The sequence below is a fragment of the Python bivittatus genome, unplaced genomic scaffold (genome assembly GCF_059951505.1).
Source record: "Python bivittatus isolate LINGU-HERP-01145 unplaced genomic scaffold, Pbiv_v1 ctg000480_np1212, whole genome shotgun sequence".
NCBI lineage: Eukaryota > Metazoa > Chordata > Lepidosauria > Squamata > Pythonidae > Python > Python bivittatus.
In genome coordinates, this window is record NW_028277075.1 from 47024999 (window position 1) to 47048011 (window position 23013).

The window sequence follows — 23013 nt, forward strand, 5'->3', positions numbered from 1 at the left end:
GAGAACTATGGAGATTTATGACATTTCTACAACGTATGTTTCTTGTCTGTTGTATGCCTAAAAGCAGCAGACTCCAGACTCACAAAACAGGCAGCAAATCTACTGACTGTACATTAAACCTAGTTAAGCCAGCCAAAATATACCACTTTTGTAAATTGTCTTCAAATAACCTGTCATAATTCAGCAGTTGTTGCTCAATAATAGATCAAGTTTTCTTGTGTAACTGGAGCTTTCCATTTAGCATTAGAGCAACAAAGTGGCAAGGCAGAGCTTCTGATTATGGCTGGATGAATTTTCAAGACTGATATTTGATGACAAAACTTTATACATGATGGAAGATTTCAACATGTGATACAATAATTTACCTGCTTTCAGAGTTGCATCCCTTCCCAAAGGGTTATAATGGGAGCTTTTCCCTAAATTCTTGATCAGTCACTCACCTGGCCTTACTATATAAACAGTAATAAAACATGAATTTCAGAAATATGTGGACTAAATGAGAAGGATTACTTCCTATTTGCTATTTTTCCTTACCAAATGTTATTTCACCTGTTCCAATTTACTCCAATACAAGTTAAGCTTTGCTTTCCTTATAAAGTGTAATGAACTTACAATAGGTTTTATTTCTTCATCTCAACATGCTTATACTGAGTCTTTCTGCAAAATAACACTATGGAAGTGACTCAGACAGAGACCTGCAGTTATTGTCAGTAGCCAGCTTGGATAGCATTGGATTAAGAGCAGTGCTGCTGAGTGCCTTTAGGCCACCTCAGTGCAGTCATGTGAAGACAGGTTGATCTTCTCAGAACAGAATTCTTAGTTTAATGGGCTGGTAGAAGCGGAGCCCAACATGATAACTGAGGTGTTGTTAGTCATTTAAGGTATCAGTACTAATACCTTAAATGACATCTGAGTCATGTCTCCCACATGATGTTGATTGTTTTTTCAACAGAAATAGATGGAAATTCATCCAATGTGATTATCACTGACCTTCTAGAAAAAATAAGACCAACCAAGTGAATAAGAATAAATAGGAGTCAATGGAATTAAGGGAAAGTTCCACATTTTTTTATTCTAAGCTAACAGTATATACTTTGCTAACCTAAGTGCCTGGGAACAGAAAGTCAAATGGAAGATATGGATTTAAATTACAGGTTCTGACTATTAATAAGAAGAGATTGCACTGTATACCATTTACTCAGAGAGAAGGTAGGTTTCCCTTCAATAGATGTGTGCAGACAGAAGCTAGACACACTTCTATAATGGATACTTTAATTTTGATTCCTGCACTCAGGAGTTTGACTCAATGGCTGAAATGACCCCTTCCAACTTTAGCATTTCATGATCATTACATGGAAATAGTGGCCAGTCAGATATCTCTAGGTAATCTACAAGTAGGGCATGAGAGAAATCCTTGGTGTAATTTCCTTCCTCAATGACTAATAGCATTTGAACATGGAAGATCCTGTTACCTCCAGTCCTCCATTAATTTGTATTATGTCCTTTACACACTACATTTTGGCATCGTATCTTGTGGGAGTGAAACACTACTCAATACTCACTCTGCTTATGCTTCAGACATTCAGATCTATGCATAGATTCATCTTGTACAACAGTTATAGTATTTTCTGGATCAGGAGTCTTTGCTTATGGTCAGCCAAACCTCAGTAACCTCTCATTTGATTCAAATTGAATTTGAATTGAATGTGGTATACATGAGGCTGGTCTTAAAAATGCAGCTGGTCCAGAATGCAGCAGCTTGAGCAGTTATAGGTGGAAGACAATTTGCCCAAGCTGCTTTGACAGCTGTGCTATCTTCCAATTTGTTTCCAAGTACAATTCAAATAGCTGATTGTCACTTTTGAAATGCTTCAGAATTCAGGGTCCGGATATCTGCAGACCACTTTCTCCAAGTGGCTGCTGCTTGTCCTTTAAGAAAAGAAAAAGGAGAGAGTCCCTATCCTTAGGGAATGTCATCTGAAGAAGTCCTGGATCAGGCCTTCTCAGGTAATTCCCCTTTTGGCTGCAACAGCATTCCCCTTGATATAAGACAGGCCCCAACCTTGTTAGCTTTTTTTAGTGCTGTTAATGTCTGTCTGTTTCAGTAGCTCTTTGGGATCTAAGAGGATGTTCTTGTGTCTCCTGGGGATTGATAATATATATAGGTTATGATTGTTCCTGGGCATTTGGAAATTTTATTGTTACACTGTTATGTTTTAGTCTGCAATTTTATTATTGTTTAGGAGGACTATGAGCCACTCAGACATAATTAAAGTGGCATGTTACCCTAGTAAAACAAAATCAATACAAATAAACAATTATGAATTAATGCTCTAGTTTGTGAAATCATGATAATCACTACAGTCTCTTAAAAGGTACAGCACCTTAAAAGGTAAGGGCAGATGTACCCTAAGGCTAAACTAGATTCCTAATTTGAATCTATCCTATGTCCTCCCTTTCTAATCTGCCTAACAACAGCTCAGAACAGAGGAAGGATTGGGCTTCATTAGTGCTGTGGATTTCAACATTTTCCTATTCTAGTTGGTGAGCAAGAGAGCCCTGGAAATGGAAAGGCTATAGAAAGCCTCCAGCACTGCTTCCATTTGTTCATTAACGGTGCTCTGGGTCTGGTAATAAAGGAAGTTATGCTCCCCTTGAGGTTCAGATCTCCGTTCATCATTCTCGATGCAGTTTCCATGGAGCATAGGAGTGTTTTATTTTTCCCCAGCAGATATGTATTTTTCTTCCTCTTTGTCCTCAGAAATGTTAATAGATGGAAGTGTACCATGTAGGAAATCGGCTTGTTGGCAGGAACAAGAGAAAAGAACAAAACTGATCACCATGGAAGCCACAAAGTAGCATCAGTTCTTGGTGCTACTTATATTAAAGGGAAATTTTAGAACTTCTATAAAATGCAAGGAGTAAATGCCCTTAGGACTATGCTTCCCCCCGCCCCCCCCTTATGAGAGACACCAGAAAGAGCAGTAGTTTAACCTTCCTAACAATAGCTTGCTTACAGAACTCTCTTAGGTCCTCATAGGGGGTCTCAATAGGTTGAATGATGGAAAAGATTTAAGCTAGTATGCATAGCCTGATATTTCTTAGTTTATTACAATTATTAATGCCTTGTCTTTCAGAACCAAAATTGGGCCAAGATACCTTACAAATAACAAACACTAATTAATTAAAAGGAAATGAACCAAAATAAAGTTTAAGCCTTTTTTCAGGAATCCTTCCTAGTAATGTCCAGAGGGTGGAAGTCCTGATAAGCAGGTGTCTACAGTAATCTTCACCTCTCTCTTCCCTTTTTTTATTCTTCTGGCTTTTCCTCATGGAAAGCTTCTCTCTCTCTCTCTCTCTCTCTCTCTCTCTCTCTCTCTCTCTCTCTCTTTCTCAAAGAACAAGGTACCCATAGCAGCAATTATGTGATATGTGATAGAGAACTTGCCATACAGATTAAATTTGGAAATGATGACTCTTTGGGGTAGGTACCACATGGTTCCTATACTTCTCTTGTGTTTGGGACCTGGTCTGGCCTAAGGATCCCATCCAGTCCTTCCCAGCTCCTATAGGTTCAAATAAATAAAGTTGATACTGCAGATGCTCCCACCCAAGGGTGAGGATTCGGCAAAATGGAGGGATAACCCTCCTCTAATTTCTCCTTGGGAAATTCAACACAAATAAATGAAAGGCCACCTCTTGGTTACCAACAGAAAACTAGTTAGCTGCCAATATTCTGGGTTTTGAATTGCTCAACAACAACAACAAAATACAAATCTTTGGCGCAGTTGCCACCAAATTCTTTTACACTGGGCTAGGAATAGCATTTAAACAATCCTGAGTGCATGAACTTCTTCTTGTCCCCATAGAAGCCGCACATGCCCCATAGAAGCCACATGTGCCGACATATCCACTCAGTCTGACAGGCGCACACTCAGGCATGCAAGCTACACTCTGAGAGATCTTTGAATCTGGATTCTTCCGAGACACTGGCAGAATTAAATCCACCCTGCCTATTCATCTGGCTGGTTCTCCTCCCCTAAACAGCTGGGACTGCAAAGCCTAATGTAGTCATTTTGTTACTTCACAGCCTCTCCTTTGTGCCAATCTACCATACTCAATTGTTTGTCTCCTCTTTTTCATGGTCTCAATCTTTCCTTCTATTCCCCCCCCCCTTTTACTCAACAATTTCATTTCTTGCTTGCTCCCTTGCCATCTCACTCCCTGCCTTTTGATCCTTGTGACAAAGGTCTCTGGGTCATTCGCTCCTTCTCCAGCGCACTTCTTTATCTCCTGGCACTGGAACTTTCCTTCATAAATTCCTCCTGCTCTTCTTCTTCTTTTGAACTTTCATTTTACATTTTTTACTTGGTCCCTTTCTATATCTTTTCTCTAGAGCAAACCTTCTCCCATCTTAAAATTTAAAATCCTCTCCCTTTTTCCAAACACCTCCCAAAACCTCTTCTAATTTCTGCTGCCAATATTCTCCAAGCCAAAGCCTCCCTCTTTGCAATCCAGGGTGGGAGATATTGCAGATATATTGAATTGCATATTTTGATATATGTGTGTACATATAACATTTGTAAAATGGAAAATCTGGTGGATGTCTAAACTCCAAATAACTCATTTATTCAGAAGACCATCCCATAAATTACATTTGGAACGATCATATTCTCGAGCATCCCTATGTTGAAGCATAAAAGACCTGCTTATAGTTTTTACTTTGTCACAATAGGAGATGGGCAGAAGAGTAATTAGGACATTGTTGAAAATGGATCACACAGGATCAGGAAATGTATACGAAAGCTGCATATTTTCACACATTAATATGAAATCCATTTAACTACTTAAAACTATATTCTGAACTAAAAAAAATGTTTCATCCTCATTAGAAACTTGTTTAAATCAGTGTATTGTCCACTTACTAATGGTCTGGTGACAGATTGTAAATAATATTTCAAAAGATCAGATTCACACTGAAACACAAGGGTTGTTGTTGGGGAAACAAAACAGTACCAGAGCAAACTGGATATTTTAAATAGAAAGGAAGCTGGAGGCTGTGATCAAAAAGCAGTGGTAAATCTATATTAGTTGGAGGAGTGAGAGTGCTAGAAGTGTTCAAATATTAAAAAAAAAAACTTTCCATGGGGTATAATTTGAATTTTAAAGTCAAACAATATTTTGTAAGAAAGAAATACACCAATAAACTTCTTTAGATTTAAGGATAAGTTAGAAATAAAGAATCAGAACAATAAGTCAAACAATGTATAAAACTGATACCACAGAATAATAAAGGGATAAAAGGGCTTTGGAATACAATAGAAATGTCTCAGGGTGGATGCTGGAATGCCGGTTACCACATTAGAAAGTGTAAGATTTAAAATTAAAAAAATAAAAACAAGCAAGTCAAATCCAGAGAAGACAATACATTTCTATCCTTTTCTCTTAACCAGCCAAAGATAGCAGAGCAAAAAGGGACTTTGTAAGCTACTCCTGTTAGATGTTCAGAGCTACAAGGGAGGTTTTACTTCAACAGCACAAGATTTTATTTTATTCCCTAAAGAGTTCCCTGAAGCAAGTTTACCTTTTGGCTCTTAAATAATATATGGAAACATATGAGAAAGCTGGGTTATTTTTTCTTCTGTACAGAAAATATAAAAGCGACATGATATATAAGACTGACTGTATACCAAAATGTAAGCAGATCAACTCTTCAGGAAACATTAGTTTTTATAGATCCTGTAGGTGCTAAAGCCCAACACCTACACATGTATAGCTCAATTCATTCTGAATTAAAACCCACCTGAAAATCTTGCATAATTGATTTGTAAAGTGAGTCAGAATATATTTCCATTTTACGTGGGGAACAAAAGTGGTCTGGGGAGAAGTGGCTGGCCACCTGTTCCTCTCCTCCCCACCATTTGAAGGTTTTGATTAAATTTAGGCTACTTCTTCCTTCATCGCCTACTTTCCTTCCTATTGCCCCCCCCACCGCCCCCACCCCCCGGTTGTTGCATGTTCTGAACGCAAGAGACACTCAGTGTTCCCTTATAGAAGGATGTGTTAGGTAATATGTGGAAAGTTCCAAAATTGGTTTGGAAGTGGTGGAAAGTGTTAATTCTTAGATTATACAACTACAGCTTTTGTTCTATATCAGAGACTGAATTAATTGGTGACCTTCACCTTTAGTAACTCAGTCTAAACCATGTTTCTCAACCTTGGCCACTTGAAGATGTGTGTACATGCTGGCTGGGGAATTCTGGGAGTTGAAGTCCACACATCTTCAAGGGGCCAGGGTTGAGAAACACTGGTCTAAACTTTATACAATATAGTTACACGGCTTTGGTATTTCTATCCAATTGTCTTTTTTCATATGAATGAAACCTATTTATTGGGGTGTCTACAAGTTATGGTTAAAAAAAGTCAAGGTGGTAGCTACAGTATGATCAAAGCTATGCCTGTTTTTTATGCACGTCATATGCAATGTGTTCAAAGAAGTGGAAATAAAAGTTCCATGTATGCAAATCGAACAGCTCTCAAAATAAAAGAAAAGGTTAAAGAGCACATTGTATTGGTCATTTTTGTTCTTTTTTAAACAGAGAAAATTCTGTGGATATCTACAGAGGTGTCCTCAGTATCCAATGGTCTCATGAAAATGATGATAGTAGCATTGTGTCATCACACTGTAAGTTCTGCCCTTTTGTACATGCACATGATGTCACGACACATGTACAAAAGGGACGAAGTTTGCATCACATCAGTATGATGATTCTCTCATCATTTGCCTCTCATCCATGATTCCTCCCATGGATGCCTCTGGATCCATATGATATAAAAAATGACAGGGTGAACAGCCTATAAAAATGTTACTTCCAAACTTATCTCCAAGACTTTTAATTTAACAGAAGTGTAAAGGCAAATGTCCAGGAACAGTCATCTATAATGTTCGACACCTCTTTGATGTGTTCATGTATAATCAGTTTAATGAGACATTGTTTATTTGGGTTTCAGAAACTCTGTGCCTTTGCCAATTAAAATTGCAAAAATGTAAGTAGTCAGCCATTAATTAATCTCTCAGTAATAGCTTTGATACTGAGACAATTTTCTGTTCAAAGGTTATCTCCCTCATTTAATCACAACTGTTTTGTAGTGGGTGGAAACAGATGTCCTACCTCAGGTGTGGGCAATACCAGGGAAGTGGATTCAAAACAGCAAGAGACAAGGACAGTGATGAGCATTAGTCCAGAGGTCAGTAATCAAAGAAAACAAATATTAGATAAGTCCATCAATTGATACTCAGGATGCACAGGCCAAGAGTCCATATCTGGCCTGCAAAAGTCCAGATCTCTACTATACAGCAGCAAAGAGTTCTGTATCTGTCAAAGAAGTCTGGCCCAGTGAAGACCAGAACTGGGGAGAAGGTTCTCATGACAATATTGTAGGGAGATGGGTGGGGAAGAAATTAAATAAATAAATAAATAAATAAATAAATAAATAAATAAATAACTTAAATTGAGACATGTTGTTTTATCAATCATCTCTCCAAACCAGACAATTTAAGTGTTTTCCCAGACTCTACCCAATCTTAGCTATTGCTCAACTGGATTATCTGGGTAGAAAGGCTACTTGGAAAGGCTGCTAGCTGGCTCCCAAGTAGAATGATTGCGCTTGAGGAATTCTTCCTTATAACTGAGCACCAGTCCACTTTCCAGTTTTAGAGACTTCATTGTTTCTGCTCTTGTTTACAGCAGTGTTGCAAACAAATGAGGACTGGGAAGTAAAAGGGATAACACTGAATAGATTTGTAGGGAAATAGGTCTGTGAATGAAGAGAACTAATTAATTTTTGCTCCTGGTAGTAAAAAACAAAAGTATGCTTTGCGTTACTTGTTGAATTTGAGCCAAATTGGTTTTCCAAGCCAACTTCAAACTTTATCTAGGAGGTGAGAAGATGAAGCAGCTGTTTTTCCTCTTCATTTTTTCAGAAGCTATGTTTTTTAAAGCTATCTTCCATGTTTTTGTGTATCATCTATAGCCTCTTACACAATATTTTTGTTGCTATGCACCTTTCATGTCAAATGTGCCAGCTTATCTTCTTCATTTGATTTAGATATTAATGGGATACAGATTCAAATAAGGAAATAACAGCGTATAAAGGCAAATTGTTTATCTCTGTGTGGTTTCTTTGTGTGTATGTGTTTTCACTTGGGAAATACAAAGATTTGATTTAGAAGTGTTAATTACTTTAACATCTAGATCTGTACTTTGGGCACTTTATTTATTTATTTTGATTGAAAAGGCATATTGTTCAGAGCAGCTCCCCTTTCCAAGCAATTAAGTGCTTCTGTTTCTTTTCAAATGTTTTGATAATAGCTCTGGAATTTTCTTTTTACAGAGTGATCCTTTTGTGAATTAAAAAATATACCATCCCTTCAGTATATAACAAGTTAAAAGAGCATTTGTTAACTTACCTTTTCTGAGAACAGATCTTGTTTTGTCCTCACTGTCTGAAATTACGCAAAGGTGAAGGGGAAAATAAGCTGGGCTTGCGCCATTTTTCTCATTTGTGAACATTTGGGGGGTACTTAAAAGTATGAAGAAGCATTAAGATCAATGCAAGCTATCCTGAGAGATTTATTAATTGTATTTATTAAATCAATTTATATAGCCGCCCATCTCACCATAGGCGACTCTGGGCGACATACAAAAAAGCTAAAAACAAAAAATATATAAAGCAAAATAAAACAGAGAATAAAAGGGTGTTAAAAATGAGAGAGCCACTTCACTAATTCCCCCGTCCCCTGGGGTCCCCAGGCCTGCTGGTGTAACCAAGTCTTAAGGGACTTCCGGAAGCTCAAAAATGACGAGGCCAGTCTCACCTCAGAGGGAAGAAGATTCCACAGCACAGGCGCCACAGCAGAAAAGGCCCACCATCTGGGGCCTGCCAAATGTATCTCCCTAGGTGATGGAACCTGTAATATGCCCTCTCTGCTGGATCTGGGAGGTCGGGCAGATGAAATCAGGGAGAGGCGGTCCCTCAGATAGAAATGTTGGATAAATACTGTCTCCCTAAGAATGTGTATTTTTTGTTTAAAAGAGATCTTTTACGTAAAATAAAACCTTCCACGTTTTTCCAGGGCAGATTCCAAAAGACAAGAAACATACCTAAATAAAATACATAATCTAATGCATTTCAAAGCTCAAGAAAATGAAAATGAATTTTGCCTGATTTTGGAAAAATGAGATCACTAGTATTTCAAGAGTCTTCCTGGGAAGTAAAATTGATGATCCAAGTGTACCATTGACATGGCTTTGCCTCTGGTTGTGCATGGTATATATTTGGGAACAGGAACATCTGGGGGAATGGTTTTAATGTATAAGCTTTAAAGTGGGCTGAGTAAGCAGAGGTACTTGGTTCTAAAATGCATAATATAGTGCCAACTTTTTGATTTGTGATTGGGCAGAAAGCCATCTTAGTTTTTTGAAAAAGAGTGAGATAGGTTTCACAAACACTTTGATTCAGCAATCAGGTAAATAATTTTGTGGTAACTGAGGAGCCTTAAATAGCCCCACAAGTTATTATGTGAATCCTAGATGTTTTCAGAACACATGTCTCTCTTCTTTGTCTGAATTCAGTGAATTAGAATTGTAGTGTTGGTGGATTTGTTCAGCTCAAATCCATGAACATAAAATTCATAAATATCACCAGAAATCAAGTCAGCTTGAAGGAGGCTTTACATCTGGATTGCTTGTGAGCTGACATAATGAAGTGCTTCACCCAGAGGATGTATATTACACTACCTTGATGCAGGGAAGCACCTAATAGAACTGCATCATTCTGCTTTTACAGTCAAGGCAACCTCATTCAGTCATGACCACAGAACTTAGTACTGACCAAGTGAAGCAATGCAGAAGCCCTGTGCTGCTAAATAGAAGTAGGACAGTACTTCATTTTACAGAGACCGTTCAAAATGTGTTTTGATCACATTTCCATGACAGTGAAGAATCCCTTTAAAGTTCTGTTCAGTTCTAGTTTCTATGTCAGTTCAGAAGTTGATACTTAGAGACCACTGAAATTCCTGTTGCTCTCCCTGGAACCCTCGTGGAATGGTCAAGGCAGTGCCCTGCGCAGCATTTTGCCAGTGTTATCACAGGTAGTGTTGTCATTGTTGTCATGTACCGCACTGCCTTTTTCTGCATCTCCTCCCTCAAATTCAACGCCTTGTTCGAGCTCATTGTTATTATTATTTTTTCCCCTATCTTGGCAGACTAGGTGCAGCTGCTAAGAGCTCCAGGATAATGAATTGTTTCATATTTTACTTGTCATTCTGACAAAAAAGTTTTGTCCTAAGATGCATCACAGAATGCTGCTTGGATTATATTATATTTACATCCTTTGTAGGAAATTGAGGCCAATACACACACACACATGTACACACACAGGCAAATTGTAGGTCAGTAATTATAATGCAGGATGATATTAAAATCTACTTGATTTATAACTAACGAGCTCTGTAGTGCTTTCCATGCTAATGAATTTCAACTGCAATGGTAAAAAATACAGTTTCTTTTTCAGTTTGAATCATTAAGCAAAGGTTATCATTATTAAATGTAAGTTGATTCAATTCAATACGTGAGATACTTTCTGCTGAAGTATTAAATACTTAGCATAATACTTAATACATTATAAGTAATACTTTAGCTGGTACTAGAATGGCTTCCCCCTTTCACTTCCATTGAAGAGGTAACTCTGCATGCATCCACTGTAATGAATGAGGATGTCTCTATATCTCCATAGTGTGCATTTGCATCAGTACTCCCATTATTATCCATATGCAGGTTTTGAATGATAAACTTCAGGAAGGTAGCAACACACTTGGTAATCCATACACAGCACCGATTTGTAGATTGTTGCAGCTTCAGTCTAGCAGAAGGTCCCAAACCTGAACTCATAATGCAATAATCAGATCAAGTACTGAGGCAAATACAGAAATAAGTAAGTATTTATATGAATTTTAAGGCTCAGTCTTCATAAGACTATTTTCTTGGAAGAAGTGTCTATCCAGTAGCAATCATTTTATCCTGCCATTCTTTAAACAATTACTACATGTGAGGACAAGTGATGCTGAAATGTACTTCAGAGAATTAAGAACTGTTAACTGGAGTGGGACAACACCATCTGCCTTAATGTTGTTAGATTTGGATTTGGTTTTTTAACAAGATTTCACTATATCCTTTAAAGCTGTTGCCATAAAGTTGATGCAATGATATCCACAAATCACACTTTGGCATTTTAGTAAATAATTATATTTGGAAAATGAAATGTGCTGCATCTTGAAGGATTGCATAATTCTACTCAATTACTATTTGTGGCAGTGAAAGAGGTGGTGGCAATCAATCTGTATTTAGTAATTAAAAATTGCTATGACTTGGATCCAAATGTACTCTTGCATAAATGAAAGGAATTTCTATTAGTTTATATCTTTATTAGAGCTCTTCTGGACAGACCACAGACCTAGCTAACCAAAGCATGGTCAGTCATGCTTTGGTCACCTTCTGAACAGACTACTGCAATGTGCTGTACATTGGGCTTCCCTTGAAGAGCATCCAGAAGCTGCAGTTGTCCAGAACACAGCAGTGCAGATAATCATGGGTGTTTCCTGATTTGCCCATATTTCACCTTTGCCAGACAAGCTACACTGCCTTCTCATAGGCTTCTGGGTGCAACTCAAGGTCCTGATGGCTACCTATGTAATGGGGCCAGGATACCTGAAGGACTGCCTCTCTCCAGTGATTTATATCTGCTCTGTTAGATCCAGCAGGAGGAGCATGCTTCAGGTCCCATCCATTAAAGAATACCGTCTTGCAGGATCCAGGAAGTGTGCCTTTTCTGTCACGGTGCCTGCCCTCTGAAATATCTTACCACCTGATATCGGCCCTGACTCTGCAGGGCTTCCGAAAAGTGCTAAAAACCTGGCATTTTACCCAGTTGTGGGGGTCGGGGTCAGTGAAGTTACTAAACCCCAGGTGGTTTGTTATTTTGTGGTTTTTACTCATGGCCGCCATTTCTTTTTCTTTTTTTATTGTAGGCTTTGAATTGTATGTTTTAATGGCCATGTTTTAATTTGTTTGCCACCCAGAATTGCCGTGACAAGAGGGGTGCCTGTGTAAATCTAAATAAATGAATAAAATGCTATATTCCACAGAATATCCCTTCAGCAGCCTGCATAATGAACATAGCTATCATTGCACTGTTTTGTTTTGTTTATTTGCTCCCCAGCAAATAACAAAGCTAGGTGCAAATTGCTCTTGTTTTTATAAGAAGTCTTCATGATTTATCAATTACTTCATGAAAAGGATGGGAAAAAAATGGATATATAAAGATTTAAATGCAGGGAAAAGTGAATGACAGATTTATTCAGGCAGGGGTTTGAATACTTAATAATGTTGATTAATACTTAAAATTCTAGTTATTCAACCATGTTTCTGGTGTTGAATTTGGAATTAAAGTTCCAAATATGAGATATATGAGGGACATTTGCCCCTGCCTATTATCTAGCCATCAAATGAGTAGTCTCTGCTAGCCTTTTAATCCATATGATTTGTCTATCTTCTAAAGCCATCCAAGTCCTTATATCCAATGATAATAAATTCCATAGTTTAAATATGAATTGTGTAAGAAAAACAGCTTGCTTTTATCTGAACTAAATGCCCTACCAGATAGCTTGGTTAATGAGAACGAGAAAAGAAAAGCTCCACATCATAAACGGAAGTCTCATCATATGGTGTAGGAGAACCTTTCTATCCCCCTTGATCTCAGGTCATTAAAAGAACAAAAGCTCTGTGTTTTCTGATCAGAATATCCAAACTGAGCAATAGAGTGAAGAACAAATTTAAAAGCCTACATTTAAAAGGTTGAATTCAATATGTGTTGAAGAAGTGCTGCATTAAAAGACCAACAATGTGAGTCTGTCATACCGAACAAATATTTCAAACAGATGTTTCAACCATCTATTTGAGCAGGTTCACAAAGAGATTCATAACTTTTGGAAGGCAGTGTTTTCATCTGAAAGTTCTGATCATGTAAATCTTTGACATTTAAAATGATTTGTGACATTTAAAAATCCTGTCATGCTAACATGGGGTGTTCAGAGTATTGCTATAATTTCTTTCAGGCATGAATACAAGCAGGAGTGAGACGGTGAAAGAACCACCCTTAAAGCCTTCCAGAAGATCCCTGCCATGTCTTGCTCAGAGCCAAACCCACCCACAAAATCTCAGCAAGCATTCCTCATTTCTTCAGTCAAATCAAGTGATGCCTTTGCCCCAACCGCAGCCTGTGAGTGCAGAGGGATCAAGTGCTACAGTCAATGTAGTATCAGAACGAGGTGAGTGTTGACTTAGTCAGATCTCTCATTTCCAATTCATAATACACTCTCAGTTATTGAGCAAACCAAAGCAATTCCGTTACATTGAATTTTGTCAATGTAAATTACTTTGATGCATGTTTTAAATTCCCTTTTAGCTAAAGTGATGGAAACCTTGGAAAGTAATTTACTCAAGTTATCCAATACAGAATACAGTGATCCATTCTTAGGTAAGTTTTCTCTGCATAGTTATTTTCTATAGTAATTATTAGAAATAGCCCTATTTCTGTTTTGTGGGGAGAGGGGACTTCAGCCAAAAATTTCAATTACTATATTTCATATCTATACTAGTTCCTGAATTTATGTGCATAATCCTTCAGCAACAAAATACCAGCTCTTTGCTAACACCATGGGGAATGGGCTACTATGGTTTTCCAGTTCTCATCAATCATCAAGTCATCAGCATTGTTACCAGGGACCATGTGAGCTGGGGCTGCTGGGAGTTGTGGTTCATGTTCCCATCCTTGACTCATTTCAATTATTAGTGCAAATACTGTATGTAGATTAAATGTCATGAAATAAATCAGACTAGCATGTATATGTCTATTAGATTTATATTTGACCTTTCCTTCAAGCGGAAACTTGGCAAGCATAGCATTTCCTCCTTCAGTTTTTCACATTAAAACAATCCCATAGCATAGGTTGGACTGAGCAGAATAATTAGTCAAAAGTCACTTAATTAGTTTCTATATCTGAGGGTGAACTTGAACTTGAGTTCCTTAGTCTAACCCAATGCCTTAGCCTATTCTCCACACTGTACTTTGATACAATGGCATTACTTTCAAGTGAAGTGGAAATTAGATTTAATGTGAGACACACATCTGTAACACATCTGCATGTTCAGTCTCAGCAGTTCTCTGTATATTAGTTATCGTGACTATCCTGAAGACATGCTAAAGGTGTCCTTGGAAGAAACAAAAAAACCAGCAACATTTTTGTTGTCATTACACAATACAAGTAATAATTCAAATACTTACAAGAATGATGTTGAGATACTTTTTTTGCTATTTTGTTTTGCATCAGACTTTGTTTCCAATGATCTCATTCTTCCCTAGAATATTTAGAACTGCAACTGTCAATTTTAGAGGAAGACCCCTTGATTTTTAAGGTTGAATCATCCATCCTCAGTGGTCTACTACTTAACTGAGGCTTGTTCTTCTTTGAACTACTTAAGCAGTTGGTTTCAAACAAAGAAGACCAACACATCTCGAGCCTGTGCTTCAGCAGTGATAGAGCTTACCTAGCATGCGTGGTGAATGAGTTTCATTCTTTCCATGATCTACTATGAGCTGCCCCTTGGGGATATTAAGGATGGATCTGAATTAAGTGAGATAAATATTTAATCAAGTAACTTGAAGGAAGGAGAAATAAATGGAAAACAGTAAGAGAGAGCTGCAAGAAAGTGGTAGACAAAGAATATTGCATAAAGTCCAGTTGATTTTCAGCTCTACTGTAACATTGTCTTTAGAATTATACATTTTGGAGCATATAGACTACATTTGGAACATATAGACTACATTCTTGCTTTTGGATTTTGTTCTGTATTACTGAAAAATCCATGTGACAGCATGATGGATGGAATAAGCTGCAACCAAAGATCCATTTTTTTGGTCTACCCTATGAAAAGCTAAATACCATTTCCCTTTTTTCTGAACCATTGGCACTCCTAGGAAAGTGAATGCAGTTGACCATATGATTTGTTCTTGAGGATCCCCCTTCCCAAGCACCTAGCACAAATTAGAAGAATACTTAGCTCCTGATGGGCTACATTTGTTATAGCAAAGGATAAAATCATAGATTTGAAAGCAGTGTTTAGGCCATTGAATAAAACTACCAACCCCCCCCCCCCAAATTACACCATCTCAAACAAGTGGCTGAATGTGACCATTTGAACAGATCCAGTCAAGAATTAATTCTGAGACTTTGCTTATATACCATGCCATATATTTGCACCCTAGAGGGTCTGAGAAATTGCAAGTACTGTACCATTGTGAATGTAGGACTTGGCAACCGATTCAGCATTGCTTCTAACCTGACTCTTAAAGAATCCTGCTTAGCCACATAGCTAAGAAAACAGACCCCCAGAAATATACATCCTTGAAGAAAGTGGCATTCAAAGTGATAGTAGTGAAAAACCTACACGTTAAGAAAGCATTGTTAACTGCTTAAATTTAAATGACTTTAATGGGGCTTATGTGAGTGTCCTTTGAAATTAGACATATACCAAGTCCAATATATACATAACATACACTGCTGCAGTTAGAGATGCAATTTGTGAGGCTGGTTAGAGATTAGATTCAAAAAGGGCATGAAACAAAGGGGAATGTTTATCTCAGCTGCTTTGAGCAGAACCATATCAAACTGCAATACTAGCTAAATGAAATGGACAAACAACTAAGACAAACAAATTGTAGGCTAGCAGAAAAGCAGCTTAGAAGGAGCATTAACCAGAGGAAAGTTCAGGGGAATTCTATTGGCATCCAAACAGCAGGGTTTTGTTTTGTTTTTTTAATGTTAAGACAACCCAATTTGCTATTATGTATGAATATATAAATTAAACATAGCTAACTATTAACACTGTATAATGTTTCAAATTCAACTCCAAAAAGGTGCTGGGGGGTGAGTTTTAGAATAAAGCAAAGTCTGTAACATTTTAAAATAAATATATCTTTTCCCACAACTTTATGGCAGCTATAGAGGATAGCAATTCAGTCCTGGGGGGAAAAAATGGCTGTTTTCAAGAGCTGCAGACAGCACTAAGCTTGCATTCCTCTGTCTTCCAGTTTTGGAACTGAATATGAAGTTTTATACAACTTATTAGTACAACCCTAGATCAAACTGTAGTTTCAGATTCTAGTTTAACTAACTGTAATTTTACTTAAACTATAGTTTAAGGTTAGAATAGAATAAATCATTGTGGTTTATTCCAAACCACAAAAGAAAGCTATAAACTCTCTGGTGAACAATGAGATGGTAACAATGTAAATAAAAAAATTAATCTAAATGAGAGCAAAGTGAATTATAGTTTATAACAATAATTGTATTTGGAGAAAAGGTCCCTTATAGCCCATATGTTCCCTGGAAGCTAGTCTGAAAGGATGCAGGAAAACAGTATGTGGTTTATAGAAAAAGGAGAGATTTGCAAACATTGCCATTCTCCTTCCATACAATGGGAGACTCTATTGTATCTCAGCCCCTTTGAAAAGTAAAAGGATCCCTTCCATTCCCTAAATCCAACCCTCCATGGGCAGCTTCAAGGATGATGAAGGGCAAGTATCATCACATCCATCATGATATCATTGTACAAATGATGTGAATTATATAATTTGTATCAGTCCTATCACAGAGGACATCAGTGTGGCTTGTACCAGACATCTGTGCAACCTTTTCCTATGAATGTTTTTTAGCTTCTAGAAGACATGTGAAGATGCATATATACAAGCAACTTTACACAGAAGATACTTTATGTGCAAAACCATAAACAGTATATACTTCTTAGGAAAAACACTGTTAGTTTCAGCCTCATACTGGAAACAAGTCACGTATGTCAATCTGTTTGCAGAGAAAACTATGAAGTTGGAATATTAATTAGCCTACCATCATGGTGTCAGAATATTTATTAACATACAACCTTGAGATGTCAAATATACTGCCAAAAAAAAACAAGAAAGAAAGAAAGGGAAAGAGAGAGAGAGGGAAGGAAGGAAGGAAGGAAGGAAGGAAGGAAGGAAGGAAGGAAGGAAGGAAGGAAGGAAGGAAGGAAGGAAGGGAGGGAGGGAGGGAGGGAGGGAGGGAGGGAGGGAGGGAGGGAGGGAGGGAAAACCCTTGCAAAACTGCATCTTCTTACAACCTTGCTATATCCCTGAGAATACAAAGCAGTAAACAGTGGTATTGCTTAGGGAGTGGTTCTGTGCAGTTATATCTGTGAAGAACTTTCACTTAAGGTTGACTCAGCCAAATCCATCAAAGGAAGATGAGTAACTAAAGTAAAGTTAGTTTTGTCCTGACATCCAACAAAAATCAACTTCCTTATATTTAAAATCCATTGTTCTTTGCTCTATCTTTGGAACAACTCTGAAAAATTTTGCTTCATCTTCTACACAACAGCTGTTCAAGACTTGAAAACAACTAGCATTTCTCCCCTCATCTTCTCCAGGCAAAATGGAGAAGTTAAAGTTCTTTTGTTTGTATCACACTGAGGGAAAGAGAGAGGGAGAGAGAGAGAGAGGGAGATGTATCCTGCAAAACAGTAATGTGATTTGTTGCTTTTGACTTAGCAGGTTGTATGACCGTAATAATTGTGAAATAAAGTTTGGTGAAGGGATTGGCAACTCGTGGGTCACGGCGCTCATGTCATCCTGGACTCACATTTTTATCCCAGCAACTTAACCAGGCTGCTGAAATTCTGCAGCAGAACTGCCAGTGTGGGCAAACCAGTATTCCCCCTACCTCATACAACTTGACACATTGTACTTACTAGAGAAAACTAAGACTTGACTGCTGGGGCACAGGGGGAGGGGGAGGGGCAGCCTCCTATTGTTCCAAAAAGAGTTATTTGACTTTTGGTTTCATGGGACAAGTTCCAAATTTTGAGCATGATTATTTATTTAATGTATCTGTATACCATTGCACTCAAAAATTACTCTGAGCAGCTCACACAGAAAAATACAATATAAAACAAACCCCTTACAAAATTAAAAACACAACAACACTGAAAGAATACCAAAAAAAAAAAAAAAAAATGATGGCAACCACAGCTCAAATCAGGGGAAGGCTCTCTGAAAAAGCTTGGTCTTTAGAAGTTTGTGGAAAACTAGCAGAGTGTATTTAAAAAAATGTATACTTATTTATGGTAGTGGTCATGTCTGGGGACCCCAAACTCTTCAGCTCATCGACCCCTTCATGAAGTCTCAGATTTTTCATTGATCCCCAAACATTCATTATATGAAAATAATTAAATAAATACTATTTTAAATAATAGTACTACAAATAATAAGAACCTGGAAACAGCAGAATAGAACAGAAAGAACTGGAGAAAATCACAAAATACAAAAACCTGCAAATAGAAGCAGAATGACTATGGCAAAAGAAAGCAAAGATACTACCAATAGTAATAGGCAGCTTAGGTGCAATTCCAAAACATCTGGAGCACCACTTGAACACCATCGGCATTGACAAAATCACCACCAGTCAATTGCAAAAGGCAGCTTTACTTGGAACAGCTTCCATCCTGCGACGATACCTTTAACACCATCAAACAGCAACGTCTGCCTATCCCAGTCCTTGGGAAGGACTCAATAGGTGGAAAAAAATGCCAGATCCAGTCTAAACATCTGGGTGACTCTGTGTCCAACCATAACAACAACAATGACCCCTTGAATAATTCCATCAACTTCTGGGGGGGGGTCAATACTGATCACTTTGAAGAACCCTGGCTCATGGTCTTTTCTGGGGTGGGCAAGAGAGACAATTTCCCTGGATACTACACATTGGTTCTACTAACATAAGCCTTATCCATAATTAACTAAACTGTAGTTTACTGAAGTAACACCAAATAACTATTGTTACTGGAAAAAATGCTATTAATGAATTTATAACAACTTCTGATGATAGACATAAGTAATCTGATCCTATAGCAATACATCTTTCATAAAAACCAGTATCACTGATGTTTATTTTTTTTATACATTATACCAAATATTGGCAAATTAACACAATTATAGATGACACAAAAATGCTGACCATGCTTCTGGAAAGTATTTTAGTAAAAAACAAACAACAAAAACAGTGTTTGGCTTTGATCAGGGTCTAAAACTTTTATGATGTGTAAGCACCAGAAAGGCCAGTCATGGTTTTGTTGTGCTGAAAAGACAACACAAAAAAGTGTCTTCATCAGTTATTTTTTCCACAAAGAAAAATAAGGAACGATCTGTTCCAGGATTTATTTTATGCCCCAAATACCTAAAATCATTCAACTGTGATTCTGGAATGGGATGACGATTTTTCTTACAAAATATAATAATGTATATTCTGATTTGCAGAGAACTGAAAGACTATTGCATTCATATACATATTCATTGTATAACATATATAAATAGAACCCATTTCTGCTTGATATGGTTTTAGATCTTTCTTCATAGTTCATTCATTAACCCAGAAGTGATATCATTGTTATTTCAGCATCTGAGAAAATGACAGCTTTGGAAAAAATCCCTTAAAATAGAGTCAAAGGAAGACAAACTAGAAAGTCTCAATATTTTGGACTACAGCTCCCACAAGCCCCAGCTATCAACATAAATGGCCATGAGCCATGAGAGATGTCATCCAAATATCTGTAGTGCCCCAGCTCACCTACCACTATTTTAGAACTTTGTTGGAGACCTTGAACAGAATATGAGCCCTTTTTTATTATACAAAGGGTTTCTGGTACATAACTGCCATTCATGCTGAACTAGACTGAAACTGAGAAACTAATAATGCACAAGGAGATTGTTGGGGAAAAAATATGTTCCTTTACCAATGAAAGTACACCAACAAGTAAGAAGAACATTTTGTCAGCTTATCTGTACTTTTTCTTTACCAAGCTCAGATTAGAGAGGGAATCATTTAGAAGTGAGGGCAAGGGGGTAAAGATGAAATCATCCTGGGCACCCTGTTTCTGTCATACTCAAATACTCACTGATAAACTACTTCCACCTCACTTCTGACCTCAAACTGTTGTGGAAAAATTGATTTCTATTCCCAGTTAAGTCAAGAAGTAAACAGATTTTTTTTTTTAATTTATTAGAAGGTTCTTTAGCAGTGGCCAGTGGATCTGTTCTACAGTGCCCAGTACCTCAGCAAGCACAGGTTTATTTATTTATTTTTTTACTGTAATAGCTTTTATATCTGCACATGACAAGCAAATTCATGGTATATGCTAATTAACTACCTCATTCAGATTATATGAAATGCAACATTTAAAGCTATAAATTAAAAATTACAGATGTATTGATTTCATTTCTCTCTCCTTTACTGTTTTATCCATGACTTAATTCTTTGTCAGTTGTGTTTATCTGACTGGTTTGCTTAACTGTATTACTACTGGGCCTATTTTCTAATAGGACTGACTTGTATTTTTTTTACAACATCCCCTATAATTGGATTTTATATATATATATATATTGCAGTGGTGTGACCTAATCTGTAAGTGCAATCTATTTATATAAACACTAAGACTGATGCTTATCCGAAGAATGTAACCATGGGAAAGAAGCATTAGTAGAAGGACCTGTTCGGAGCATCATGTGTATAGCACTATGACATTTACATAAAGCATTAGAACATAAAGAACAATAAGGCCGCTCTCCAGACTTGTCTGTCATATAAAATCCACAGTGGTATACACAGAAAACAAGGATGAAAAGCAGAACACATCCTGCAGCCAGGGCACCAGGTTCATATTAAAGATTTGAATATATTGAATTCAGTGGCTCCCTATAGTCCATACGCTGTATGTAATCCCTTCAGAATGCCTTGGTGAAACCTCCTGCCAACATGACATTTTTGGCAGCAGACAGTCACCTCAAAGACTTTTTAAGTAGTTATCTAAGCTGGTTGTCTGTGTGCCATTCAACCTCCCAGCCATGCCTTTGAGAATCTGAACTAGAATAGATCTGAAAGCAATGATAAAATTTATTTTATGTCCATTTGAGTTGCAATAATATCTTTACATCAATTCAAAACTTACAAGGAAAGGTGCAAACTGAAAAATACCCACCCACAGACACCTCTCCCCCCATTACTCTTGACCTTCTACAAAGCCATACAGCTGAAACTTGACAATCATAAAGTAGTCCTTCCTAAGAAATGCAAAGGCTGTGATCATAGAGCATACTTATTTGAAGTTAAACTCCATAGCAAAATCTATAACAAAAATTCAATAAAAATGTACTTAAAGTGTAAGCCACCATAGCTTCCTCTTGACTTATAAAACAAATCACTGTGAATTTTAAGCCATTTCACAATGAATACTCAACTATTTCACTAACCCTGATAGCAGATTTATTTTTCTACTGTAATTAGTAGAGGATTTGTTTTGATTTTTGCTGACATAACATCCTGAATAACACCCTTAATAATTGACCCTCCATTTGTGTACAGAAAGGACTGTTCTCTAATCAGATACTTCCAATGCTGAAGCACCAAAACCTTGATGCTGGAAAAAGTTGAGATTTGTCCATTTTAATTATTGGATATGTTCAACACCTAAAGGACAACCAGTTTATGGCACATTGGTATCATAAAACATATTTCAGAATTAAGCAAGAGCAATTTTGCTTAAAATAAATATTGCCTTTGTCCCAAAAATGTAGGATACTGAATATGTGGCAAAGGCAGATAATGAAGGGAGCCATGCTTGTATCTTTGCTATAATGTCTCCATAGTAATACCATATGAGTCCATCTGTTTCTGGTACTTTTCCCCACTTAGACATAGGAAGAGAGAAAGACACATATACAGATGATTCAGAACATGGGAATTATGATTCTCGTACAGATCAATCTCTGCTTATTAAAAGTACACCTACAAGACAGAAACCAGAACCTCGGACAAAGTCTTCATTGAAGGTAATGGCTTTTATAACTATTACATTATTGTTTCTCCTATTCTAATACCAGTACCAAGAGTAATGTCATCTAAAGAATAGACTGTTATAAATGTAATCCATATAAACAACAAAGCCAAAACAGATGAATCAAAAGACGAAATCACAATATATTGATTTTCTTGAGTCAGATCACAAGGATGCAGCAGACGGGGCAGTAATGGGGTGATAATCATGGGAAGAGTTGAGATTTGCGGGGTTATTTTTGGTTAAGTTAGGGAAGGCTCCACGATATTTTAATTGTAGGAGACTAATGTGATATAAATTTGAAAATGTGATGGGAAAACATGTAATCATTTTATAGCCATTACAGTAAAGCAAATTTGGGTCAGAGTTCCTCCCACTCTATTTAAGGATCATTTAGAAAAGTCATTATTTCATTCAAGAATGAATTGATTCCCAACCTATTTTACATATAGTCATCTGTATCGTTCCATAAGTGACATATGACATAAAATTTTCCCTCTGAGTTTGTTTTTCATTCAAAGCAAGAGCGATAAATTGCAATGTGGATTGAAGGAAGATACTTGTCTCTTTCCTGGAGTCCATTTTTTCTTACCAAAATTGGCCTTCCAGGATGCTTTTGATCCCATTAACAAATGAAAGAAAATTGTGTTTTTTTCTCCACAGAAGGCAAAATACTTAGATGTATGAATGTCCAGATCAGTAAAAATATGGGCCATTTTATTGTACATTTGAGTGAGTTAGTCTTTCAGAAATCCATTACAAATTGCTAACTCTTTTTACTTGCAGAATCACCTAACATATGGAGTCTTTGGAAAACTTCCACGTGGTACAGTTTTCACTCTGTGCTCCTAGAGCAAGAAAAATATCCCCTGACATTACATAAAACAAACAGAAAATGAATTGTTAGCACCCACCCTCTCCATGTTTTTAGTACTTTCTGTATACATTTGTCTGGCCATCTGCTTTTAGGCTT

At 37.2% G+C, this 23013-nt stretch overlaps 1 protein-coding gene across 1 annotated transcript in view; it reads left to right on the forward strand.

Annotated features, from left to right (window-relative positions):
- The window catches only part of ANO3 (anoctamin 3), a 215280-nt gene that overhangs the window by 96761 nt on the left and 95506 nt on the right, over nt 1–23013 (forward strand). Inside the window, exons 2-4 of the mRNA XM_088145840.1 lie at nt 13175–13387; nt 13525–13596; nt 21899–22035. Of these exons, the coding sequence (XP_088001966.1) occupies nt 13175–13387; nt 13525–13596; nt 21899–22035 (422 nt within the window). The remainder of the gene's footprint in view (nt 1–13174; nt 13388–13524; nt 13597–21898; nt 22036–23013) is intronic.